The 22,277-nt window shown below is 44.9% G+C and overlaps 1 protein-coding gene across 7 annotated transcripts in view; it reads left to right on the forward strand.

Annotated features, from left to right (window-relative positions):
- Nucleotides 1–22,277, forward strand: part of TPST1 (tyrosylprotein sulfotransferase 1) — a 104,503-nt gene that overhangs the window by 22,536 nt on the left and 59,690 nt on the right. For all 7 annotated transcript variants that reach the window (XR_012897145.2, XR_012897144.2, XR_012897143.2 and 4 more), the window contains exon 2: nucleotides 4,534–5,474. Coding sequence is in view for 4 of the 7 variants with exons in the window: in XM_075905093.2 (XP_075761208.1) it covers nucleotides 4,630–5,474 (845 nt within the window). In the remaining 3 variants the exon portion in view is untranslated. The remainder of the gene's footprint in view (nucleotides 1–4,533; nucleotides 5,475–22,277) is intronic.

Genomic DNA, 22,277 nt, shown 5'->3' on the forward strand with positions numbered 1-22,277 from the left:
CTCATTTCCGCTTCCCTTCAGGGGTCCAGTACACAGCAGTCTTTGTGATGAAGCTTCCATCTTTCCTGAGCATGTGCCCAATCCATCTCCAGCGTCTTTTCATAATGATGGTAGCCATGTCATCTTGTTTGCACCGTGCAAGCAGGTAATCCAGTTCTGGTCTTAATCTTGGTGCTCAGGACTCCCATCTTCATGTCAATAGCTTCATTTCTGCTTTCCCCACTGGCAGTCATACAAATCATTGTAAGTGACTCTGGAAGGCCGTCACACACAGTTGAGAAGGAATTTCTTTGTTGCTGTTTCCATAACAAAAGCTTTTTCTAGGTCAGGGTTGTTAGCCCTGAGCCAAACCCCCAATCCTGAAGGACCAGTGTAAATGCTTAGCCTGGCTCCTCCCCCCTTGACCTTTCCGGCTTGGTTGAACTTACCAGAAGCACTAAGTTCCCACTGGCATAGCTCCTGGGATCATAAGAACGCGCAAGCTGCCCCGCCCCGACAAGGCGCATGCACAAGGGGCAGCTTGAGACTCATGGTTGTTTGTAACTCTGACATGTCTGTAATGCTGAACAAAACTTTATGGTGGTTCTTTCAAAAGTTTACAACTGAACATTAACTTAATACCGCTTTGAAATTTTACAGAAGAAAAATGCTGTTTTAATCAACTTACTTTAAATGAAATAATCATAAAAACACTTTCCTTAACTTGTTAAATCTTTTTTGAAAACTTTCCCTGTATATTTTTGGTAGTTTATGTTTAACAAAGTATTGTAATTGCTTTTTTGTGGGTCTCTGTTGCTGCCTGATTGGGTAGTTCTGGTGCCAAATGAGATGTGTGGTTGACCAGTCAGTCTGGTGATTGTAACTTTGAGGTTCTACTGTACCTCAGACCCCCTTAACCTATTTTCAGAGAAGCAGTCAGCCCTGTCCCCTAAGATCACCAACTGAATACAAAATGTAGCTGTATTTTAACAAGTCTCTTATTAGTCTTAACTAACATAGTGGACATAATTGTACTGTGTTGTGTAGCAGTCAGGATTCACTGTGGTGATCTCCTGACAGGTCTGCTCGATCAGTGATAATAAGCATTTGCCTGCATGTGTGTGTGCTCCCCCTGTTTATTGTGTTGACCTTACACCGAGAGGCCCCCAAAGTGTACAAAATCAGATAAGGATCGAAGGTGCATGGCCAGGTTTATTGTCAAATGAAGCAAGTAATAGTTTTCAGTAGACTCTAGTGAATCACTACACATATGTACCCCCTGACAATGGACTAGCTCAGAGTGGGAAGTCCCACTGCCTCCTAGGCCAGACAAAGACAGCCCCTCCAAGGCACACTTTTATATATCCATACAAACAACTTACACACGATTCCTAACACGTCAGGCTGCCATCCTCTGATGTTTCTTAGCCACCACCCATCACCCTCGACTCAAAATAGTCCCATTATGCTGTCATTTTAGACCCTTTCCTGAACCTGCTGTCTGTGGGGAGTGTGGGTACCAGGGTCCTTTTTAATGAGGTGGTGTTACCATCCCTTTGGAATGTGCTTTCAACCTATGCCCAGGACCAATTACTATTTTACACCTGTGCCTAGTACCAACTAACATTTTACACAATCAGCCTATTCGTGCCAAGTTCTGTGAGCAGGGGCCTGCTTCTTGTTCACAGCTTGGCTTTGCTTTATATTAGTAAAGTCAATCATAGAATCATAGAATAATAGGACTGGAAGGGACCTCGAGAGGTCATCGAGTCCAGCCCCCCGCCCTCAAGGCAGGACCAAGCTCCACCTACACCATCCCTGACAGATGTCTATCTAACCTGTTCTTAAATATCTCCAGAGAGGGAGATTCCACCACCTCCCTTGGCAATTTATTCCAATATTTGACCACCCTGACAGTTAGGAATTTTTTCCTAATGTCCAATCTAAACCTCCCCTGCTGCACTTTAAGCCCATTACTCCTTGTCCTGTCCTCAGAAACCAAGAGGAACAAATTTTCTCTTTCCTCCTTGTGACACCCTTTTAGATATTTGAAAACCGCTATCATGTCCCCCCTTAATCTTCTTTTTTCCAAACTAAACAAGCCCAGTTCATGAAGCCTGGCTTCATAGGTCATGTTCTCTAGACCTTTAATCATTCTTGTCGCTCTTCTCTGTACCCTTTCCAATTTCTCCACATCTTTCTTGAAATATGGCGCCCAGAACTGGACACAGTACTCCAGCTGAGGCCTAACTAGTGCAGAGTAGAGCGGCAGAATGACTTCACGAGTTTTGCTTACAACACACCTGTTGATACAACCTAGAATCATATTTGCTTTTTTGGCAACAGCATCACACTGTTGACTCATATTCAACTTGTGGTCCACTATGACCCCTAGATCCCTTTCTGCCATGCTCCTTCCTAGACAGTCGCTTCCCATCTTGTATGTATGGAACTGATTGTTCCTTCCTAAGTGGAGCACTTTGCATTTCTCTTTATTAAACCTCATCCTGTTTACCTCTGACCATTTCTCTAACTTGCTAAGGTCATTTTGAATGCTAAGGTCATTTTGAATAGTCTTGAACATTGTTAGCTAGGCCTCACACCAGTCCTGTGCAACATGGGCTTTTATTTCAGGCCTTCGTCTTACAGTGTACAACATGTAGTATCTTCACTGGCTTCAGTGGTATTGCACCATTGTATCTGAGAGCAGAAATTATATATTTCATTCGCCTTTCAACATGTATGCAATGCTCCAGAGATACATTAGAAGACTTCGCTCCTATTTTTACTAGGTATAGTGTCTGAGTGAGTCATATACTGTGTCCCAGATGGTCATAAATATTGTCTATGCAGAAGTCTTCTAACCCCCTGCATTGAGATATGTAGGAAGATTAGAAAAAAATCTTTGTAGGATTCCATAGTGAACTTTTTAACTTGGCAAATGTAAGTACAGGCAGTCCCCGGGTTACGTACAAGATAGGGACTGTAGGTTTGTTCTTAAGTTGAATTTGTATGTAAGTCGGAACTGGTACATATTGTAGGGGAAACTCTAGCCAAACATTTCTCCAGAGCTCAGTTTTATTCTCCCACACCTCACTTCCCTCGGTCCTTTATTCTCAAGCTGAGGTGTCTGCTGAGAAAAGCCACTCCGCGTCTCCCTGGTCTGCTGGGGAGGGAGGGGGGGCGCTAGCTTTGCGTCTCCCTGGTCTGCTGGGGGGAAGCAGCTAGTGCGGGGTTGCCTCACCCCGTTTGTAAGTAGGGATCCGATGTAAGTCGGATCCATGTAACCCGGGGACTGCCTGTACATGATTTGTCAGCCCGCTAAACTCAATATGGAATCTGAAAGTTCCATCTTTACAAGTAATAAAGATGCTGCCACTGATTTACAGTCAGTCCCCGGGTTACATGGATCCGACTTACATCAGATCCCTACTTACAAACGGGGTGAGGTAACCCCGCACTAGTTGCTTCCCCCCCAGCAGACCAGGGAGACGGGAAGCTAGCGCCCCCCCTCCAGCAGACCAGGGAGACAAGGAGCGGCTTTTCTCAGCAGACACCTCAGCTTGAGAATAAAGGACCGAGGGAAGTGAGGTGGGAGAATAAAACTGAGCTCTGGAGAAATGTTTGGCTAGAGTTTCCCCTATAATATGTACCAGTTCCGACTTACATACAAATTCAACTTAAGAACAAACCTACAGTCCCTATCTTGTACGTAACCCGGAGACTGCCTGTATATCTGTTCAAGTCTACTGAAGGCATTGGGGTTTCACAGATATGATAGAAGACAAAATGTATGTGTGGAAACGAGACACAACATTTATCCTGTATCTATGTATCTCATTCTTGTGACCACATCATCTACCATTTATCCATCATGGAAATTATTCTAATATTCCAAATTTTTTAGCAGTTTCCAACAGCCAACTTACATGTCGATTCAGATTTTATTTAAATTGTATCACAATTTTTATCTGACTTATTTTTTATCTAAACAGTTCTTGCCTGAAGGAGCTCAGGTTTTTTTTTTTTCCTTTTGTGAAATGCTAAGAGCACAGTTAAGATCAATGAATAATAACAAAGTACATATCTTTAATATTTTTTCCTTTCAATTTGCTGACACGTATATAAGTGACATCTTTGCTTAGCCATAGTATTTAGTAGTGGATGTCCAGTGGGTCAATTTATTCTGAATATTTTCTTGATTAATATAGCTGACTATCTTACTAAACAGTAACAATAGAGTCATCTGGCTGTCTGGAGACAGCTTTGGCGCTATCACAGAGAAACAAAGGAACTGAACAAGCCCTCATGGAATATATGTGTTGGAGGGGGTAATAGGTGGCCTTACTGATATAAGGGAAGTACATTTGTATAACATGGAATACATATTTTGTTACAACAGTTTGTGTTATATGTATTATGTTCAGTGGTATTAACATTGCACCAGGGATCCTGTAACTTATCTCCAGCTGAAATATCTGGCATAGTGATGGATGTATGTTAATCTGTAATAGTTTTTAGTGCAGTTGTAATTTTTTCTTTTATTCCCACCAGATCCGGAACATCTTGGACTATAATCTCCATGGCGCGAAAATCTGAAGATAATCCGGAGTAAAAGATTGGTTTATTTAAAGTGACTATTGTATCAAAATGGTTGGAAAACTCAAACAGAATTTGTTGCTAGCATGTCTTGTGATCAGTTCAGTTACAGTGTTTTATTTGGGGCAACATGCTATGGAGTGTCACCACAGAATAGAAGAACGCAGCCAGCCAGTGAGGATGGAAAGTGAGAGAAGCACAATAAGAACAGTCTTTAACTTAAAAGCAAATAAAACCTTTGCTTACAATAAAGACATGCCTTTAATATTTATTGGAGGAGTGCCTCGAAGTGGCACTACTCTAATGCGTGCCATGCTAGATGCTCACCCTGATATCCGCTGTGGAGAAGAGACTAGGGTAATTCCTCGAATCCTGGCAGTTAAACAGATGTGGGCCCGATCAAGTAAAGAGAAAATCAGACTGGATGAAGCAGGGGTGACAGATGAAGTTCTGGACTCAGCCATGCAAGCCTTTTTATTGGAAATCATTGTTAAACATGGGGAACCTGCTCCCTATTTATGTAATAAAGATCCTTTTGCTCTGAAGTCCTTAACTTATCTTGCCAGAATTTTTCCCAATGCCAAATTTCTTCTAATGGTACGGGATGGTCGTGCATCGGTGCATTCCATGATATCTAGAAAAGTCACCATAGCTGGGTTTGACCTTAACAGCTACAGGGACTGTCTGACCAAGTGGAATCGTGCTATAGAGACTATGTATAACCAGTGCATGGAGGTTGGTTTTGAAAGATGCATGCTGGTACACTATGAACAGCTTGTATTACATCCCGAAAGGTGGATGAGAACTCTATTAAAGTTTCTCCACATTCCATGGAATCAAGCAGTGCTGCACCATGAGGAAATGATTGGGAAAGCAGGTGGTGTGTCTCTTTCAAAGTGAGTACATTTCTTGGTGTCTTCTATCAATCTAAACTTGACCAGTTAGACATGATTTGCATTTTGATGCCAAGTATAATTACAGGTTATGGTAGAAATACAAGTACTGAAAAATCTCTACAGTGGTATCTTTTTTTTTAATGGCTTTTTCACTATGACCATTTTAATGTTCCTGTAGTGTAGATAAAAACCAGAATACTCTGCAGGAAGTTGGACCTAAATTCTGCAGCAAAGCTCTGTGTCACTGGAGCAGCTTCATTTGAATTGAAGGGTTTTATTGGATTAGGTAGGAAATGAAATAACAGTTATTGTCGCCCTTGTAGTCTTTTAGTTTTGACAGTAAATTTAATTTTTTTCATTGTCCTCACACTGCATGTGCCACAGATTTTTATATTGAAAATGCATGCTTACCTGTAGATGATAATATTAAGGAAAGCTCTAGGTTTCTGCATCTGGGTAAGGGGCAGGTTGGGCTTTTAATACCTAATAAAGTGTTGGAAGTAGTTTGGGACCATGAGATGAGCATGCTGGCTGTTTCTTCCAAAGGTCCCATCCCCATGACTAGTACAAACATGTTTTTTGTAACCACTGCAGCTTCAGTATGTCATAGCTGTAGCTAACTGTTTTTTATGTTTGCACTTGCCACATTACCTAACTATGTCTGTATTCTGGGAAAATGTAAGCAGCTACCCTGTTACGTTATATCCAGTGGGGCTGATAGCCTCTCCAGGCCCCCAGGCCCAAGGGGGAGGCCATCCTCTGTGCCCCCAGGGCTGGAGATAGGCAGCTGGAGGTAGGCAGCCCTCAGCACCACCCAGAGAGCAGTGTGCCTTCTCCAGGCAGTTGTAAGTACTGTCCAGAGTAGGGATGTAAACGTGTAGCCATTTACATGAATAACCAATGAGCCTGGGCTTATCGGGTAATCCTAATGGTTACATGTGGCTGCCCCTCCCTCCTCCTGCTTCTGTATCAGCGGCTCGGAGGGCCAGGCAGGAGCCGGTATGCGTGGAGCTGGCTTCCCCTGAGCACCAAATGTCGCCGAGCCAGCCTTGCCCCCCCCACCACTTCTGCCTCTAATGTCAGGTCCTGTGGAGCTGCCTGACCTCTCCTGCCTCTGATACAGAGACAAGGGTGGGGGGAGGGAAGTGGGAGCTAGTATGTCCCCACAGGGGCGGATGAGAGTGCCACGGGGCCCAGGGCAGCGCCGTGGGGCCCCGGGCAGCAAAATTTTGCGGGGCCCCCCCTTTGATACAGCGCATGCGCGGGGCCTCGGGAAGCGCGGGGCCCAGGGCGGCCGCCCCGCTCGCCCTGCCCTAAATCTGCCGCTGTGTCCCCGCATGTGCTGCCTTCCCTGGAGCAGCCTGCCCCTTCCCCCCGTGCTTCTGCTTCCCACAGAGACAGCAGAATGGGAGGTGTGGGGAGCAGGTGGGAACTGGTGTGCGTGGGGAGCCTTCTTAACAGCCGATTCCCTAAGGCACATCTCCTACCTCTTTCCCATGTGTAAACAATTATGGGGTCCCAGCTACATTATAAAATATAGTGGCTTGTTCACCAGAAGCAGTGGTGGCAGTGTAGGTCACTGGCAGTGGCAAAACACACTACAAGCGGCTACATATACTAATAAAGTATTTATCCTAGTTAATGGAAACATAAATCATGCATAGAGCAAAGAAGCTATTAACTGGTTACAAACTCAGTTAGGAATTAAGAGTACCTAAAATGATCAAGCAAGGAAATAGTTAACAGTGGAGTGGATTAGATCTAAATTATTTAGATTTCAAAATTCACCTCTTGGAATGACTGAAGCAGTAGACATCTCGGAGCTATTATTGAGGCTGTATGCAGTTTCAGAAGATTATGCATCCATTTATATTTCATTTTCCTAATTTTAAATATTTGGATAAAAGCTGATGATGAGCTATGATTACCCAAGTATGAAATCCATTTTTGCATAGGATTAAAGGTAATACCTCTTATTTTGACAGAATATACATTTTTGTAGAGTTTGTGTCCTAGATTAGTTATAGCTTAAATGTGTTAGTAATTTTTTAGGAAGCTGAGTCCTAATGTACAGTATCTCAAAGAGTTTGTCTACACTGGAGGATTTTTTACCTCTAATTAATGGATTAGAAATCAATTTGAGTTTGCTGCCACAAACTAATGTGGACACATCACTGATGTGCGTGAAGTGTCCATATTAATTTTTACAGATAGAATAGATACCGCACATTAATTAGTAATAAATCGACCCCTAGTATAGACAAATCCAAAGGGAAAGCTGACCCTCTCTGGTTTGGCATTATTTTTGTAAAAATGTTTGCTAGAGGTACTTGGTGGAACGCTGTCAGTGCAAGAAGAGTCCTGAAGATGTATCTGCCAAGAATGTAATCTTTCGGGAATTTTGAGGAACTGTTGTTCCAGTGGAGTGGGAACCAGAATTGACATACGTTTTGTTTTGGCCTTCTGAGCGGATTAGTATTTTGAATAAAAACCTCCCTGCTGTAGACAAACTTCACTAATAGTCTTTCATGCACACTGTACATCCTGAGTAGAGCTGGGTGAAGTATCCAGGTTTTAATATTCCTGAGGGATCTTAAATGATTTAGTCTTTCCTGTGGTGCCTAACCTATTCTTCACTGACCAGCTCTTTTTGTTGTGCCTACCCAGTATGTGTGGTCGCAGTATGAGAGAAGTGGAAACTCATATTCATAACAGAGAAAAGTCTCTTCTCCAATATTTTTATATTGGTTATAAAGTGATGTCCTAGCTCAGTTAATTTTCTTGGCCACAATGTTTGAGTACCTGTCTGTGCTCAGGTACTCTTGCAGTGGAAGGAAGGAAGGAAGGAAGGAAACTAACTAACTAACTAACTAACTAACTAACTAACTAACTCCTCTCCTAGTAAGCAGGAATACTACTTTTTTTAGTTGAGTTGATTTAAATAAACTAGTAAGATACACTGGAGAGGATAAATGCTATACCAATTGGCAGGCCAGCAGGCAAAATCCTTTCTTTTACATTGATTAATCTTTCAAAGTCCTAAAGCCAACTGATTTTGTGTTTAAAAATTGGAAACCAGCTCTGAATGTATACTTATTAGATCCCCGAGTCAGTATTTGGTATAGAGCTGTTTTTAAAGAATTCATAATGATTTCTAGCATCCTCAGAAAAACATCATGGTAATGATGCTGCTGCAGTGGAAATTGTTGCCTTCGTGGCAAGGGAAGATAATGCAAAGAAACTCACTCATTCATGCCACTGTACATATGTTTGTCAATAATAAGCACTTTATTTTGTGGTAGTGTATTATGCTGTACAAACATAATCAATGACAACCTCTGCCCCGAAGAGCTTACAGTCTAGAAGGTTGGATAACACTTAGGGCTTTTCCAAACTATTTCCAGTTAGTCTGAGGAATAAGCTAGTTCTTCCAGGAGTGTCCCTGTGGAGACTTGTGAGATCAGTGCCCCATGGCTGGCTGCATGCGTGCAATCTGGGGCGGCTACTGTGCCCATGCAGCCGGCTGTGTCCTCAGTTCCTTCTCATCTGCCGTCGGCTTTGGTTGCAGCTCAGCAGTTGCCTCTACTAGAGATAGTTTTAGCGTGGTTTTCATAGCGATTTAGATACTTATTACCGCAGAATTAGTTACTAAATAGTTACACTTTAAATTTCCTTTTTCTTCAATTTTTTTTTCTGGTTCTGTTAGTTATTAGGGTTAGTTGTTTAGATTAGTCTCTTTCTCCGGACACTGCAGTTCCACTAAAAACCTCTCCTGCTCCTTGTGATATGCCTGGCTTGCCCGGTTTCAAGTGTACGGGCTGCTACACGACCAGGGCATCTGCTGCCTTGGGGAAGAGCACCCCACAGAGCACTGTCTTCATTGTAAAAAATTAATAGCTTGTACCAGAAAGGCCAGGGAGCTACAAATAAAAATGATTCCGCTTGAGAAAAAAGCTCAGTTGGGCTGTGACCCCAAGCAGAATACCCCTCCCAGTCAGAAATCACCTGGGACGAGGTCGGAGAGAGCGGCTCCACCTGAACAAGCCCAAGGGACCAGGGCAATAGCCACCCCAAGAAGGGGGTCCTACTCCTCCTCTGAGACTGACTCCCATGAGGAAACGTCCTCTCTGGAAGAATGCTGCACCCCCCACTCCAGCACAAAGGGGTCGGACAAGCAGCTTGTATGTGGGGCCAGCAGTGCTAAGAGCTGTGACCTCAATTAAAAAGAGAAAGAACGTGCCTCCACTAAGGAGCCCTTGGAGGCGACGAACAAAGCCTCCCTGCTGGCACCAGCAAAAACAGTTCTGGGAATCAGCTGGCCGGGCTCACACTGGGTCCCCTGCTGTGCGCCAGCCTTTTAAATGTATTATGAGCCGGCAAGCCTCCCTCCTCTTAATACATTGAAAAGGCAGAACTGTAGCAGGGTTGCTCCTACGCCAGGAGCTAATCATAGAGTCATAGGGCTGGAAGAGATCTGAGGAGTCAAGTCCAGCCCCCTATCCAAGGCAGGACCAACCCCAACTAAATCAACCCAGCCAGGGCTTTGTCCAACCGAGACGTAAAAACCTCTAGGGATAGAGATTCTACCACCTTCCTAGAGAACCCATTCCAGTGCTTCACCACCCTCCTAGTGAAATAGTTTTTCCTAATGTCCAACCTAGACCTCCCCCACTGTAACTTGAGACAATTGCTCCTTGTTCTGCCATCCCTCACTACTGTGGACAGCCTCTCTCCATCCTCTTTGGAACCTCCCTTAAGGAAGATGAAGGCTGCTATCAAATCCCCCCTCACTCTTCTCTTCTGCAGACGAAATAAACCTAAAACCATCAGCCTCTCCTCAGAAGTCATGTGCTCCAGCCCCCTGATCATTTTGGCTGGACCCTCTCCAATGCGTCCACATCCTTTCTATAGTGGGAGACTCAGAACTGGACACAATACTCCAGATGTGGCCTCACCAGAGCCGAATAAAAGGGAATAATTGCTTCTCTAGATCTGCTTTCAGTGCTCCTCCTAATGCACCCTAATATGCCATTAGCCTTCTTGGCTACAAGGACATACTGTTGACTCCTATCCAGCTTCTCATCCACTGTAACCCCCAGGTCCTTTTCTGCCGAACAGCTACTTAGCCATTTGGTCTCCAGCCTGTAACAATGCTTGGGATTCTTCCGTCCCAAGAGCAGGACTCTACACTTGTTTTTGTTGAACCTCATCAGATTTCTTTTGGCCCAATCATCTAATCTGTCTAGATCACTCTGGACTCTACCTCTGCCCTCCAGTGTATCTACCTCTCCCCCTAGCCTAGTGTCATCTGCGAACTTGCTGAGGCTGCAATCCATCCCCTCATCTAGGTCATTCATAAAAATGTTGAACAAAATCAGTACTGGAACAGATCCTTGGGGTAATCCACTAGAAACCGACCGCCAACCTGACATTGAGCCGTTGATCACTACCCATCAGGCCTGGCAGTCTAGCCAGCTTTCTATCCATCTTACAGTCCATGTATCCAATCCATACTCCCTTAATATGCTGGCAAAAATATTGTGGGAAAGTGTATCAAAAGCTTTGCTAAAGTCAAGGTACATCACATCCACTGACTTTCCCCTATCCACAGAGCCAGTTACTTCATCACAGAAGCTAATCCGATTGGTCAGGCATGACTTGCCCTTCATGAATCCATGTTGACTATTCCTGATCACTTTCCCATCTTCCAAGTGACTCAAAATGGATTCCTTGAGGATCCCCTCCATGATTTTTCCAGGGACTGAGGTAAGGCTGACTGGTCTGTAGTTCCCTGGATTGTCCTTCTTCCCTTTTTAAAAGATGGGCACTACATTTGCCCTTCTCCAATCATCCGGGATCTCTCCCGATGTCCACGAGTTTTCAAAGATAATGGCCAAAGGCTCTGCACTGACATTTGCCAACTCCCTCAGTATCCTCGGATGCATTAAATCTGGACTTTGGTGTGGCTCCCCTGCTTATCGACTTTTTCTGGCAATGGCAAAGGCAGAATCTATTCTCCTTGTATCTAAAGAATTATTGATTAGCTAACTTCCCTCTCTACTAGACCACCAGTTCAAAATAAAATCTTTAAATTTTAATGTATAAAATACAGTTTAAAATCCTCAGTCTCTGACTAAGCTGTCTATAATATCAGACTTCAAACAATTTATTGGTCAGTGTTTTCCCCTGAAACTAAATTATCAATCCAGTCCCCTTATTGATTCTGTTGTCTCAGTAAATATGTTTGTGCTTTTTCGCCTTTGCCTTATCTTCCTGCTGTTACTCAACATCTCCATTATCTTATTCATAAAACACTATATTCAGTAACGACTAACCATCTGTTCCTAAAAAGTGAACGATTGGTTTGTTCATTGTTAACATAATCCATTGAACTTCCATATCTTTTGCTCATTGAGTGTTCTTTTACTGGAATATTTCTTTGGCCAGAAGAACACAGATTGAACTGCTGACATGTGGCTTTGATTATTTTAAAGGCTTTCATACGGCCTCTTAACAGTTGTTTCCTTATTAAGTGAAAGCTAGTATGTCATGGTTTGATATACTTTTTTATTACAACATCGTATTATGTACAGTTAAACCTTTATTGCTTATCAGGACATTTGACAATATGTACCCCTGCACCAAAATTAAGTGCATAGTGCTGTTTTAAATCAGCAGTTTAAAAGGCAATTAACCTTTGTTAAGAGCCCAAAAGCAAACTATTCCGATGTGTTGGAAAGATAGAAAATATGGCAAAAGACCGCCTTGGCTTAACCACGAGAACTTGCATGATCTAAAAATAAAAAAGGAGTCATATAAAAAATGGAAAGTAGGACAAATTACAAAGGATGAATATAGGCAAACAGCACAGGAATGCAGGGGCAAGATTAGAAAGGCAAAGGTACAGAATGAGCTCAAACTAGCTACAGGAATAAAAGGAAACAAGAAGACGTTTTATAAATACATTAAAGCAAGAGGAAGACCAAGGACAGGGTAGGCCCACGGCTCAGTGAAGACTGAGAAACAGTAACAGGAAACTTGGAAATGGCAGAGATGCTCAATGACTCCTTTGTTTCAGTCTTCACCAAGAAGTCTGTAGGAATGCCTAACATAGTGAATGCTAGTAGAAAGGGGGTAATTTTAGAAGGTAAAATAAAAAAAGAACAAGTTAAAAATCACCTAAAAAAGTTAGATGCCTGCAAGTCACCAGGGCCTGATGAAATGCATCCTGGAATACTCAAGGAGCTGATAGAGGAGGTATCTGAGCCTCTAGCTATCATCTTTGGAAAATCATGGAAGATAGGAGAGATTCCAGAGAACTGGAAAAGAGCAAATCTAGTGCCCATCTATAAAAAGGGAATAAGAACAACCCAGGAAACTACTGACCAGTTAGTTTAACTTCTGTGCCAGGGAAGATCATGAAGCAAGTAATTAAGGAAATCATCTGTAAACACTTGGAAAGTGGCAAGGTGATAGGGAACAGCCAGCATGGATTTGTAAAGAACAAATCATGTCAAATCAATCTGATAGCTTTCTTTAATAGGATAACGAGTCTTATGGATAAGGGAGAAGCGGTAGATGTGGTATACCTAGACTTTAGTAAGGCATTTGATACGGTCTTGCATGATATTCTGATCAATAAACTAGGTAAATACAACTTAGATGGGGCTACTATAAGGTGGGTGCATAATTGGCTGGATAACCATACTCAGAGAATAGTTATTATTGGTTCACAATCCTTCTGGAAAGGCATAACAAGTGGGGTTCCGCAGGGGTCTGTTTTGGGACCGGCTCTCTTCAATATCTTCATCAACCATTTAGATATTGGTATAGAAAATACGCTTATTAAGTTTGCAGATGATACCAAGCTGGGAGGGGTTGCGACTAATCTGGAGGATAGGGTCATAATTCAAAATGACCTGGAGAAATGGTCTGAGGTAAACAGGATGAAGTTTAATAAAGACAAATGCAAAGTGCTCTACTTAGGAAGGAACAATCAGTTTCACACATACAGAATGGGAAGTGACTGTCTAGGAAGGAGTACGGCAGAAAGGGATCTAGGGGTTATAGTGGACCACAAGTTGAATATGAGTCAACAGTGTGATGCTGTTGCAAAAAAGCCAACATGATTCTGGGATGCATTAACAGGTGTGTTAAGAGCAAGACAAGAGAAGTCATTCTTCCGCTCTACTCTGCACTGGTTAGGCCTCAATTGGAGTATTGTGTTCAGTTCTGGGCACCACATTTCAAGAAAGATGTGGAGAAATTAGAGAGGGACCAGAGAAGAGCAACACGAATGATTAAAGGTCCAGAGAACATGACCGATGAGGGAAGGCTGAAGGAATTGGGTTTGTTTAGTTTAGAAAAGAGAAGACTGAGAGGGGACATGATAACAGTTTTCAGGTATCTAAAAGGGTCTCATAAAGAGGAGGGAGAAAACGCGTTCATCTTGGCCTCTGGGGATAGAACAAGAAGCAATGGGCTTAAACTGCAGCAAGGGAGGTTTAGGTTGGACATTAGGAAAAAGTTCCCAACTGTCAGGGTAGTCAAACACTGGAGTAAATTGCCCAGGGAGGTTGTGGAATCTCCATCTCTGGAGATATTTAAGAGCAGGTTAGATAAATGTCTATCAGGGATGGTCTAGACAGTATTTGGTCCTGCCATGAGGGCAGGGGACTGGACTCGGTGACCTCTCGAAGTCCCTTCCAGTCCTAGGATTCTATGATTTGTTTCATTGGAGAAGTTAGCTCAAAACCAAAAGTTAGTATTAGACCCTTGTTTGGAAATTACAACTGAATTGCAAAATCTTATATATCTCCTTATCCAAAACCTTCTGAATCAGCTGTAGTGATTTAGTGTATCTCTGTCTAAGCGGTGAGGAGTCTGTCTGTCTGTATCTCTGTGTATATCAGTAATTGTTTGCTATTGTGGTCTTTGGCTTTTAGGTTTCCATTTCATTTTGTTATTAAACTAATATCGCTTATTAATTGTGGATTCAAAGAGCTTCCTTTTATAAGCACATGGGACTTAAAACAAGCTTTGAATTGGAGAGAGGCTTCCATTTTGCATATGGAACTACGAGGAGGTACAGAGCACTCAGGCATCTTTGATGCCATTAACCAATCTCTGTTAGTTAGTTGGGATTGGCCTGCCTTGGGCAGGAGCCTGGACTTGATGACCTCCTGTGCTCTCTTTCAGCTCTATGATTCTATGATTCTCTGTTCTCTCATGCAAGAGTTATATGCCTATCTGCGGTGCGATGTACACCAACAACATCTTACTTAGCCATTTACTGAAGGGTAAGTTATAGTTCTGTGCGGACACTGTCTACGTGGTGCAGGATTACACACCAACGGAGCTCTTCCTGTCAGAGAAGGCTTTCTTCAGGCATGCTGAGGCCATGTCTATACTACAAGATAAGGTTTAATTTATTAAGGTCAGCGTTTTAGCACCTGATTTTGTAAAACTGAAGGTGCATGTCCCCATTGTGCTCAGGAATTTGATGCAGTTCAAAGTAGCAAGTTCCCTCTAGGGTGGCTACCATGGACTTTTAGAGCAATTTATTATGGGTAGCTATCCCACAGTGTCTGTGCCCCTTTGCATTCTGGGTTATGTTCCCAGTGCATGCTAGGACCAATACTGTGCAGTGGGTGGTTCTGGGTACCATGATGTACTTGTTTCTTCCCTCCCTCTGGCTTAAGACCATGACAAATGGTCTTTTTGCTTGGTTATCCACGCAGATGCCATAGCAATGTAATGGGATTCCTTTAAGCATCAAAGCATTATAATAATGGTTTTAACCCTGGTGTGTCTAATGCAGGAGTATGTCTAGAGCAGACCCAGGGTCTGCTGGAACAAGGAGGTTCTGGGGAAGCCATGAACATACTCTTAAGCAAAGTGCTTGAGTGACTGGCAAATGCCTCTGGCATCTGATCCTCTGGACACAGTTCTGGTGCCGTCACACTAGCACAGACTATTGGGACCGCATTGTAATGCAGGAATGGGACGATCAGCCGTGGCTGTATTCCAATTTCATGGAAGTTTGCGAATTGCTCTCCCCATGCCCTGAAGCGCAAAAATACCAGAATGAGACCCTCTCTGACAGTGGAGAAGCAAGTGACAATTGCCCTGTGAAGCTTGCAATGCCAGACAGCTACTGGTCAGTTGGGAATCAATTTGGAATGGGAAAATCTAGGGTGGAGGCTGGTGTGATCCAGGTAGCCAAGGCAATCGATACCCTTCTGCTATGGAGGGTGGTGAATTTGGCGAATGAGGAGAACGTAGTGGAGGACTTTGCTGTGCTGGGATTCCCGAACTGTGATGGGCAATAGGTGGAACACACATCTCCTGCTATGTGCCATAATTGCGGGAAAGGTATCTGACAGGGTGGGAAGACAAGGCAGATTGCCTAGCCAGGGATTTTGAGTAGCCAGACACCAGGGTGATAAGGAGAGCACAGTGAGACAGTCTTAGAGATGGCCAGTTTGGAGTGTCATGCGTGTTGCTCTCAACAAGGTGCCCCTGCATTCAGTATACTTACCCGTCACCCCTACCCCTGGGTATGTCTACACTACAGCAATAATTCGAACTAACTTAATTTGAATTAGTTAATTTGAACTAAGCTAATTCGAACTAGTGCATCTAGACCTTAAAACTAGTTTGAATTAGCATTTTGCTAATTCGAACTAGCATGTCCACATTGAATGGACCCTGAACCAGGTTTAAGGATGGCCGGAAGCAGTGGCGGCAGGGCATCAGGTTGGGACTCAGGAATGTCTCAGGCTAGCCGAGGGCTGTGCTTAAAGGGACCCAACCCCCACCCCAGACAGACAGTTCTCAGGGGTTCCCTGCTTGCTTGTCTAACTCGATGAGGGACAGCAAAGCAGTCCTGTCTTGGAGTGCCCTGAGTGCCCACACTCGGCACATCACAGCACTCGGCCATCAGCCCAGCTGCACTTGCCGCAGGCTGCCATCCAGGGAGGAGGGTCAATCGGAGGGCTGCAGGAGAGCTTCCATCCCGAGGAGCCCGCAGAGCCACCTCAGTCCTCCCCATCGGGGGCTTGTACCCCATTCCTTCCTCACCTCCTTCCACTTACCCCTTCCTAGCCCCCCTTCCTGATGTACATGACACAAGTGGCTTGATCATTGATTCGGTCCATCCCCTCCAGAGTACCCAGTGTTGGCCGCTGTCGGCAGACAGGCTATTGGGCTAGATGGACCTTTGGTCTCACCCAGTACGGCCATTCTAAGCTCAGGGCTCAGGGTTGGGGGTCTCACTGGACCACCTTGATTTTCATGAAAACCTGCTCCTGGGTGGCCAGGCTGGCAGCTATCCTGCCCTAGACGGCCACTTTCCTGTGCCTACTGCAGACGTCGTGGATGAGGTCCACAATCTCCGCACTAGACCAGGTGGGCGCCCGCCTCTTGCGGACCCGGGCAGGCTCCCGGGAGCTGCCAGCCTGGTCCCGGGAAGAGGTGGAGGGCTGGATGGCAGTGGGTGGCTGGCTCGTGCCGTGCCAGGTGCAGGGTCTGCTGTCTGGGTGCTGGCAGGCTTGCATCTGGCATGGGCACCGTAGGCAGACCGTGCCCCTTTAAGGGCTCCGGGGCCGGGAGGGGGGCAGACGAGTTTCTCTGGTGGTGCCCAGAGTGGCCACCAGGGAAAGCTGGGGAGGGCTAGCTTCCCACTAGTTCGAATTAAGTGGCTACACAGCCCTTAATTCGAACTGCTTAATTCGAACTAGGCGTTAGTCCTCGTAGAATGAAGTTTACCTAGTTCGAATTAAGCGCTCCGCTAGTTCGCATTAAGTTCGAACTAGCGGTTTTTATGTGTAGCGCCTATTAAAGTTAATTCGAACTAACGTCTGTTAGTTCGAATTAACTTTGTAGTGTAGACATACCCCCTTTCAACAGAAGAAATAAAGAGATTGTGATTCAGAAATCATGCATTTATTTAAGGAGCACAGCAGAGATAGAAAATGGGAGCTTTGGGGAGGGAACATAATTGCAAGAAGGAACAGCCTTTTGCTTTGCAATGCACCCCTGGGGAGTGAGTTTGAGGCTGTCCTTGACTTCCTCTCCCCCATTTGTATTTTAGCGCCCCGGGAGAGGAGGGAACTGTGTGAGAAGGGGACATTGGTTCACAAGGATTGGAGGAGATGCCTCTTCATGTAGGCATTCTGGAAAGCCATCATGTGGTCCATCACAGCTGCCATGTACAATGAGACTCTGTTGTGGCGCTTCATTTCTTCTTCCCTGAATGCTTTCGTTTCCTCAGACTCCACTTGCATCTCCTCCAGCCGTGTATTCCTCCACTCGCGTATGACAGATTGCATCTCTTCCCTAGTCTATTTTTGCCCGTGAATTTGTGCCGCTGGTGAGGCTGAAGGAGTGTGCAGTAGGTTCGCTGCTGTTCCCACTGTAACTATAAAACCTACTCCAGCCGTGGCCAATGCGCGGCTCACGAGCCGTGTGCAGCTCTTCTACCCCCAAAAGTGTGGCTTGCGAAGCCGCCCCCCATGGCTCGTGAAGCTGCCCCTGCGCTCCTAAAATGTCCCCCGCCTCCTGGCTCTCTGTGCTCCCTAAGGCAGGGGAACCATCCTGCGCGGCGTTTGCAAGATGGTAGTGGCCTGCAGGAGCCTCATGTGGCCAAAAAGCCTTTAACTGCGAACTGTGTTTCTTAAAGGGGCAGTACTTTTTGTTGTTGTTGTTTTTGCTTGACAACTTTCCGCCCCCTGGCTCTTTGCACTATATGCACAACTATTTTGGCTCTTTGCCTGTAACAGGTTGCCCATCCCTTACCTAATCTGTTTGTTTGACTAAAATGAATCTCTGTCTAAAGACAATAGGGATGTGCTATGTACAAGGCCACAGTTCTGCTTTTAAGTGGCTTCTGTGCAGCAAGTACACCAGTGCACCTCAGTTCTTAGGGGAGCAACTGGGCTTGGTTTGGTGACAGACATAAGGGACAGGTTGGGTCATGAGTCTGAAGCGGGAGATGACAGGGGGTCCGGGTGTGGGCTGAGCAGGGCAGTGATTCATGTGGTGCCTGTGTGTTCGGCACCCCCCCTTGTTTGCTGGGAGCATGCGACTTCCCTTCCTGCAGGAGCCTGGTGGGAGGAGGTCTGGGCATGATAGCAAGGCAGGGCAGGAGCTCAAACCATGCTTCATTGAGGATGAGCAAACAGAGGTTTACTGCAGAGACATCAGCTTATAGCTTTCCCTGCTTCCTCCAGGTTGCCATGCGAGATATCAGTGTTCTCTGAATCACAGTGTGATAGGGAGCAGATGCTGACTGAACCAGAAACCTGGACCTTGTTCTGCAGTGCTTTGTGCTGCAATGACACCAGACCACACACTGCTGGCTTGGCGTGGGAAGGTGTCCTACTGTGGAGGATGGAGTAAGGCAGCCTCCCCAGAAACCTTGCGAGAAGGATTCAAGAGTTCCTGTATAAGAGCTTCATGGAGACGTGCAAGGAAGATTCCCGTTCTGTCTCCAGACATGTTAACCAGCTGTTCCAAGGACTCCCCCGCTATGTAGGCAGTGGCTGTCACAGATCACTCCAGATCGCCTTAACTCACTGTTAGCAAGATTAAAAAGTGTGAACTCACCAGAACAGCCCTCCCCGGGATCAGTGCCTGCCTAAGAGACAGCCTTGGAGGAGGTGGTTTTCTCCAAGGTTATAAAAAGTTCTTGGTGACATTTGTTGCTCCACTCACCTGCTGACCACCTCCTCCACCATGCTGTCTATGCTGCTGCCCAAGGCTGCCCGTGTGTCTTGGGGGGAATCCACGCACTGGGTAGAGAAGCTGGTGTGGTGTCCCCCTCCCACCCACAAGGATGCAGCATACAGCTGCTAATAGAAACAGTATGTTTGCAATGATACTTCAGACCGTCCATTTGCCTCCTTTGGCTTTTGGTACGACTGCATCAGCTCCTTTATTTTCACTTGCTACTGCTGGGCATCCCTGTTACATCCTTTCTCCTTCACGCCCTCTGCATGTCTGCGTTTCTTTTTCTGGTTCATAATTCTGGGAAAACAGAGTCCTCTCTCCAGGCTGCAATGAGGTCCAGGATCTCCTGCACACTTCAGGGTTCTGCTTGTGTACAACCCTGGTAACTCATGGAGCTCAAGGAACTTGGTCAGGTGTGTTAGTCAGGTGTGCTGCCTGCTCTGAGGTCTGCTTACCATGCTGGCCACATGGGAAAACTTTAATCTCATTTCCTAAAGCTTTTCCTGTTCACTTGGAGAGCAGTAGGGTTGAAAGTCGTGGCCAGAGCGATCACCATGGGGCATTGTGGGACACCTCCCAGTGGCTAAGAACATCTGCTTTCAAAGCACTGCATCTGCACTACTGAAAAGTCGATCATGCAAGGTCAAATGTAGTGGTTACTCCTCGTGAAAAGAGTATGGAAATCGACTTTAACGGCCCTTAAAATCGATGGAACAGGCTTGGTGGTGTGGACTCGTTGTTTAAAAAAATCAACCTAATGCAGCTAAGTTCCACCTAAACTCCCAGTGTAGACTAGGCACAAGAGTTTCACTCCGTGGAAGATTGATGTTGCTGCGATCAATCTCCTAAAGTTTGATTTAGTGACTAGTCTAAGACTTGCTAAATGAAACTCAGACAGTGCCTCACCTCCTGCTCTTGCAAGCTTGACTTCACCTATGTGTTCTGCGTAGCTGGAGTTGCATACCTTACGGTGAGCTGCCAGATGTAGCGTAGACCTGGCCTGAGAGTGCTCAGAAGCTGCCCGTTCATTGATGCTGTGACTTCCTCTTTCTCAGGTGATAAGTCTGGTAGTTCTGGGATTTGTCTTCCCTTCTCAGGCAGTTTGTCAGCCTGAAAGGCAAACCTTCTCATCCATATCCTTGATCTTTGTGAACTTTGCTTACAGAGCCTTTCAGAATCTCCGTCCAAGATCTTTGGACTAGTCAGGTGCAAGGCCTACCAAGGACCCTGTGACAGGATGCTTCCTGGAGTGCTGACAAAGCCACTGACACTCACCTTCTTGTTCTCTGGGGCTTCTCACCACCCTGTCCTGCTAGTGCAGTTCATCTGGTCTGCTTCCAGCCAAGGCACAGAGCTGAGATTCCTGCACACCTCCCTCCTCCCTCTCTGCCCCCTTCCCCCCAGAAGCAGTACAGACACTGAAACACTTCAGGTCCAAAGGAAAATGCAGTTTCTAGCCTAGCTTCCAGGGATGCCACTTCCTAAATGGGATGAGAATCCCAAATGAATTATTTGGGTAAGCCCCCTTTAACAATGAAAGGAGGCGGTACACACTGATTGCTCCCCCAGGTAACAATTATTTACACTGGGCTTGATAGTAAATAAAAGTGAATTTATTAAGTATGAGCTATAGGATTTAAGAGGCTGTAAGTGAAAACAGGCAGAACAAAGTAGATTACAAATTTAAAATAACAAATGCTAGAAAACTCTTAGTTAATTGGAACACTAAAACCTCAGTACGAACTTATTACAAACTAAAATTCTTCTTATTCCAGCTAAGCCTTCAAACCTGGGAAAGCCCCTTTTTCCTGGGGTCTTTAGTTGTCCTCTTGGGTGTGACATGCCAGCCAAAGACAAACTGCTAGCTTCCCATTGTTTTATAGATTGCATGTTGGGCGGGAATTCTGTTTCTACATTCCACCCTTATGTAGGAAGTTACCTGGCCAGCCCCTGCCAGTTAGGGATGTCATATGACTCCTTAGGACCAATCACTGCTAAGCCTTAAAGGACAAAAGGGGCTGTTGACAGGTGACCAGACCTTGAGGGAAACACCCTTGATGGCTTGCATTTGCACTTTTAAAACCATAAAGCATTCCATACTCCATATATCTAACTGTACACACACGAATGATACATATACCAAAATAAGACACACAGATCCAGTAGATTATGACATGAAGATTGATAGGTTAGGTGAGCTATTTTGTCCAAAGCATTTTCAAGTTGTGTATTTGTGTCCATAAGTCCATTTCATAAAGCATGGGGGTGTCTGTGTCAGACCCATATAACCATGTCCAATCAGGTTAGAATTAAGTCCTTTTTAGCTCAAGTCAATTCCAGGAAAATCAGGTTTTGTATATCACAGACTGAAAGTCCATGACATCCTCATTCTATGCCTCTTTTCTCCCCCCCCCCCCAAAAAAAAAATTAGATATAAAAACACTTTGAGAAGAGGGTGTAATTTTGTCTGGGTGAAAGATCTGGTGTGAGATGACACATTACACCTCAGAAAATTGAATGAATAATTGCTCACTCAGGAACACAAAAGAAAATAATTGGAATGTATGACTAATTTATAGTTATAGGAGTAGGCTGCAGTAACATAGGTTACCTGAAACTTTCACCATGATAGAGGGAGCTTATCTAAAACTTCTGAAGCTGAAACTCTTTTAAGATTTTCAGTTTTATATAGCACCTGTATTCTCATGAAGGCTGTGTTTCTCTCACACAGATTGACGTTTATTTAGAGAATTTTTAAAGACAAACAATACATAAATTATGATAGACAATTTTGAGTAACAAGTAGGACTGAGAGAATGGGTACATCCGGTAGCCGGCTTGAGGTACGGTGGTAGGGGGGATCTATGCCCTGGGGGCCTGGGTTTATGGCCCGTGGTGGGGCGTTTGGGCCCCCCCCGGGGGGGCCCATTGGTGGGATGCCTTCCTCCTTTGGAATGATGACCTAGGCCTTTCGTTGAGGGGTGCGAAGAATAGGTAGTTCCTGAGGGAGGGGGAGGCTTGGGGCGGGGGGGTTTGGAGTGTGGCTAGTTAGAAGCCCAAAGTGAATGGAAA

This window comes from Pelodiscus sinensis, chromosome 21 (assembly GCF_052426305.1).
Source record: "Pelodiscus sinensis isolate ZL-2025 chromosome 21, ASM5242630v1, whole genome shotgun sequence".
Classification (NCBI taxonomy): Eukaryota; Metazoa; Chordata; order Testudines; family Trionychidae; genus Pelodiscus; species Pelodiscus sinensis.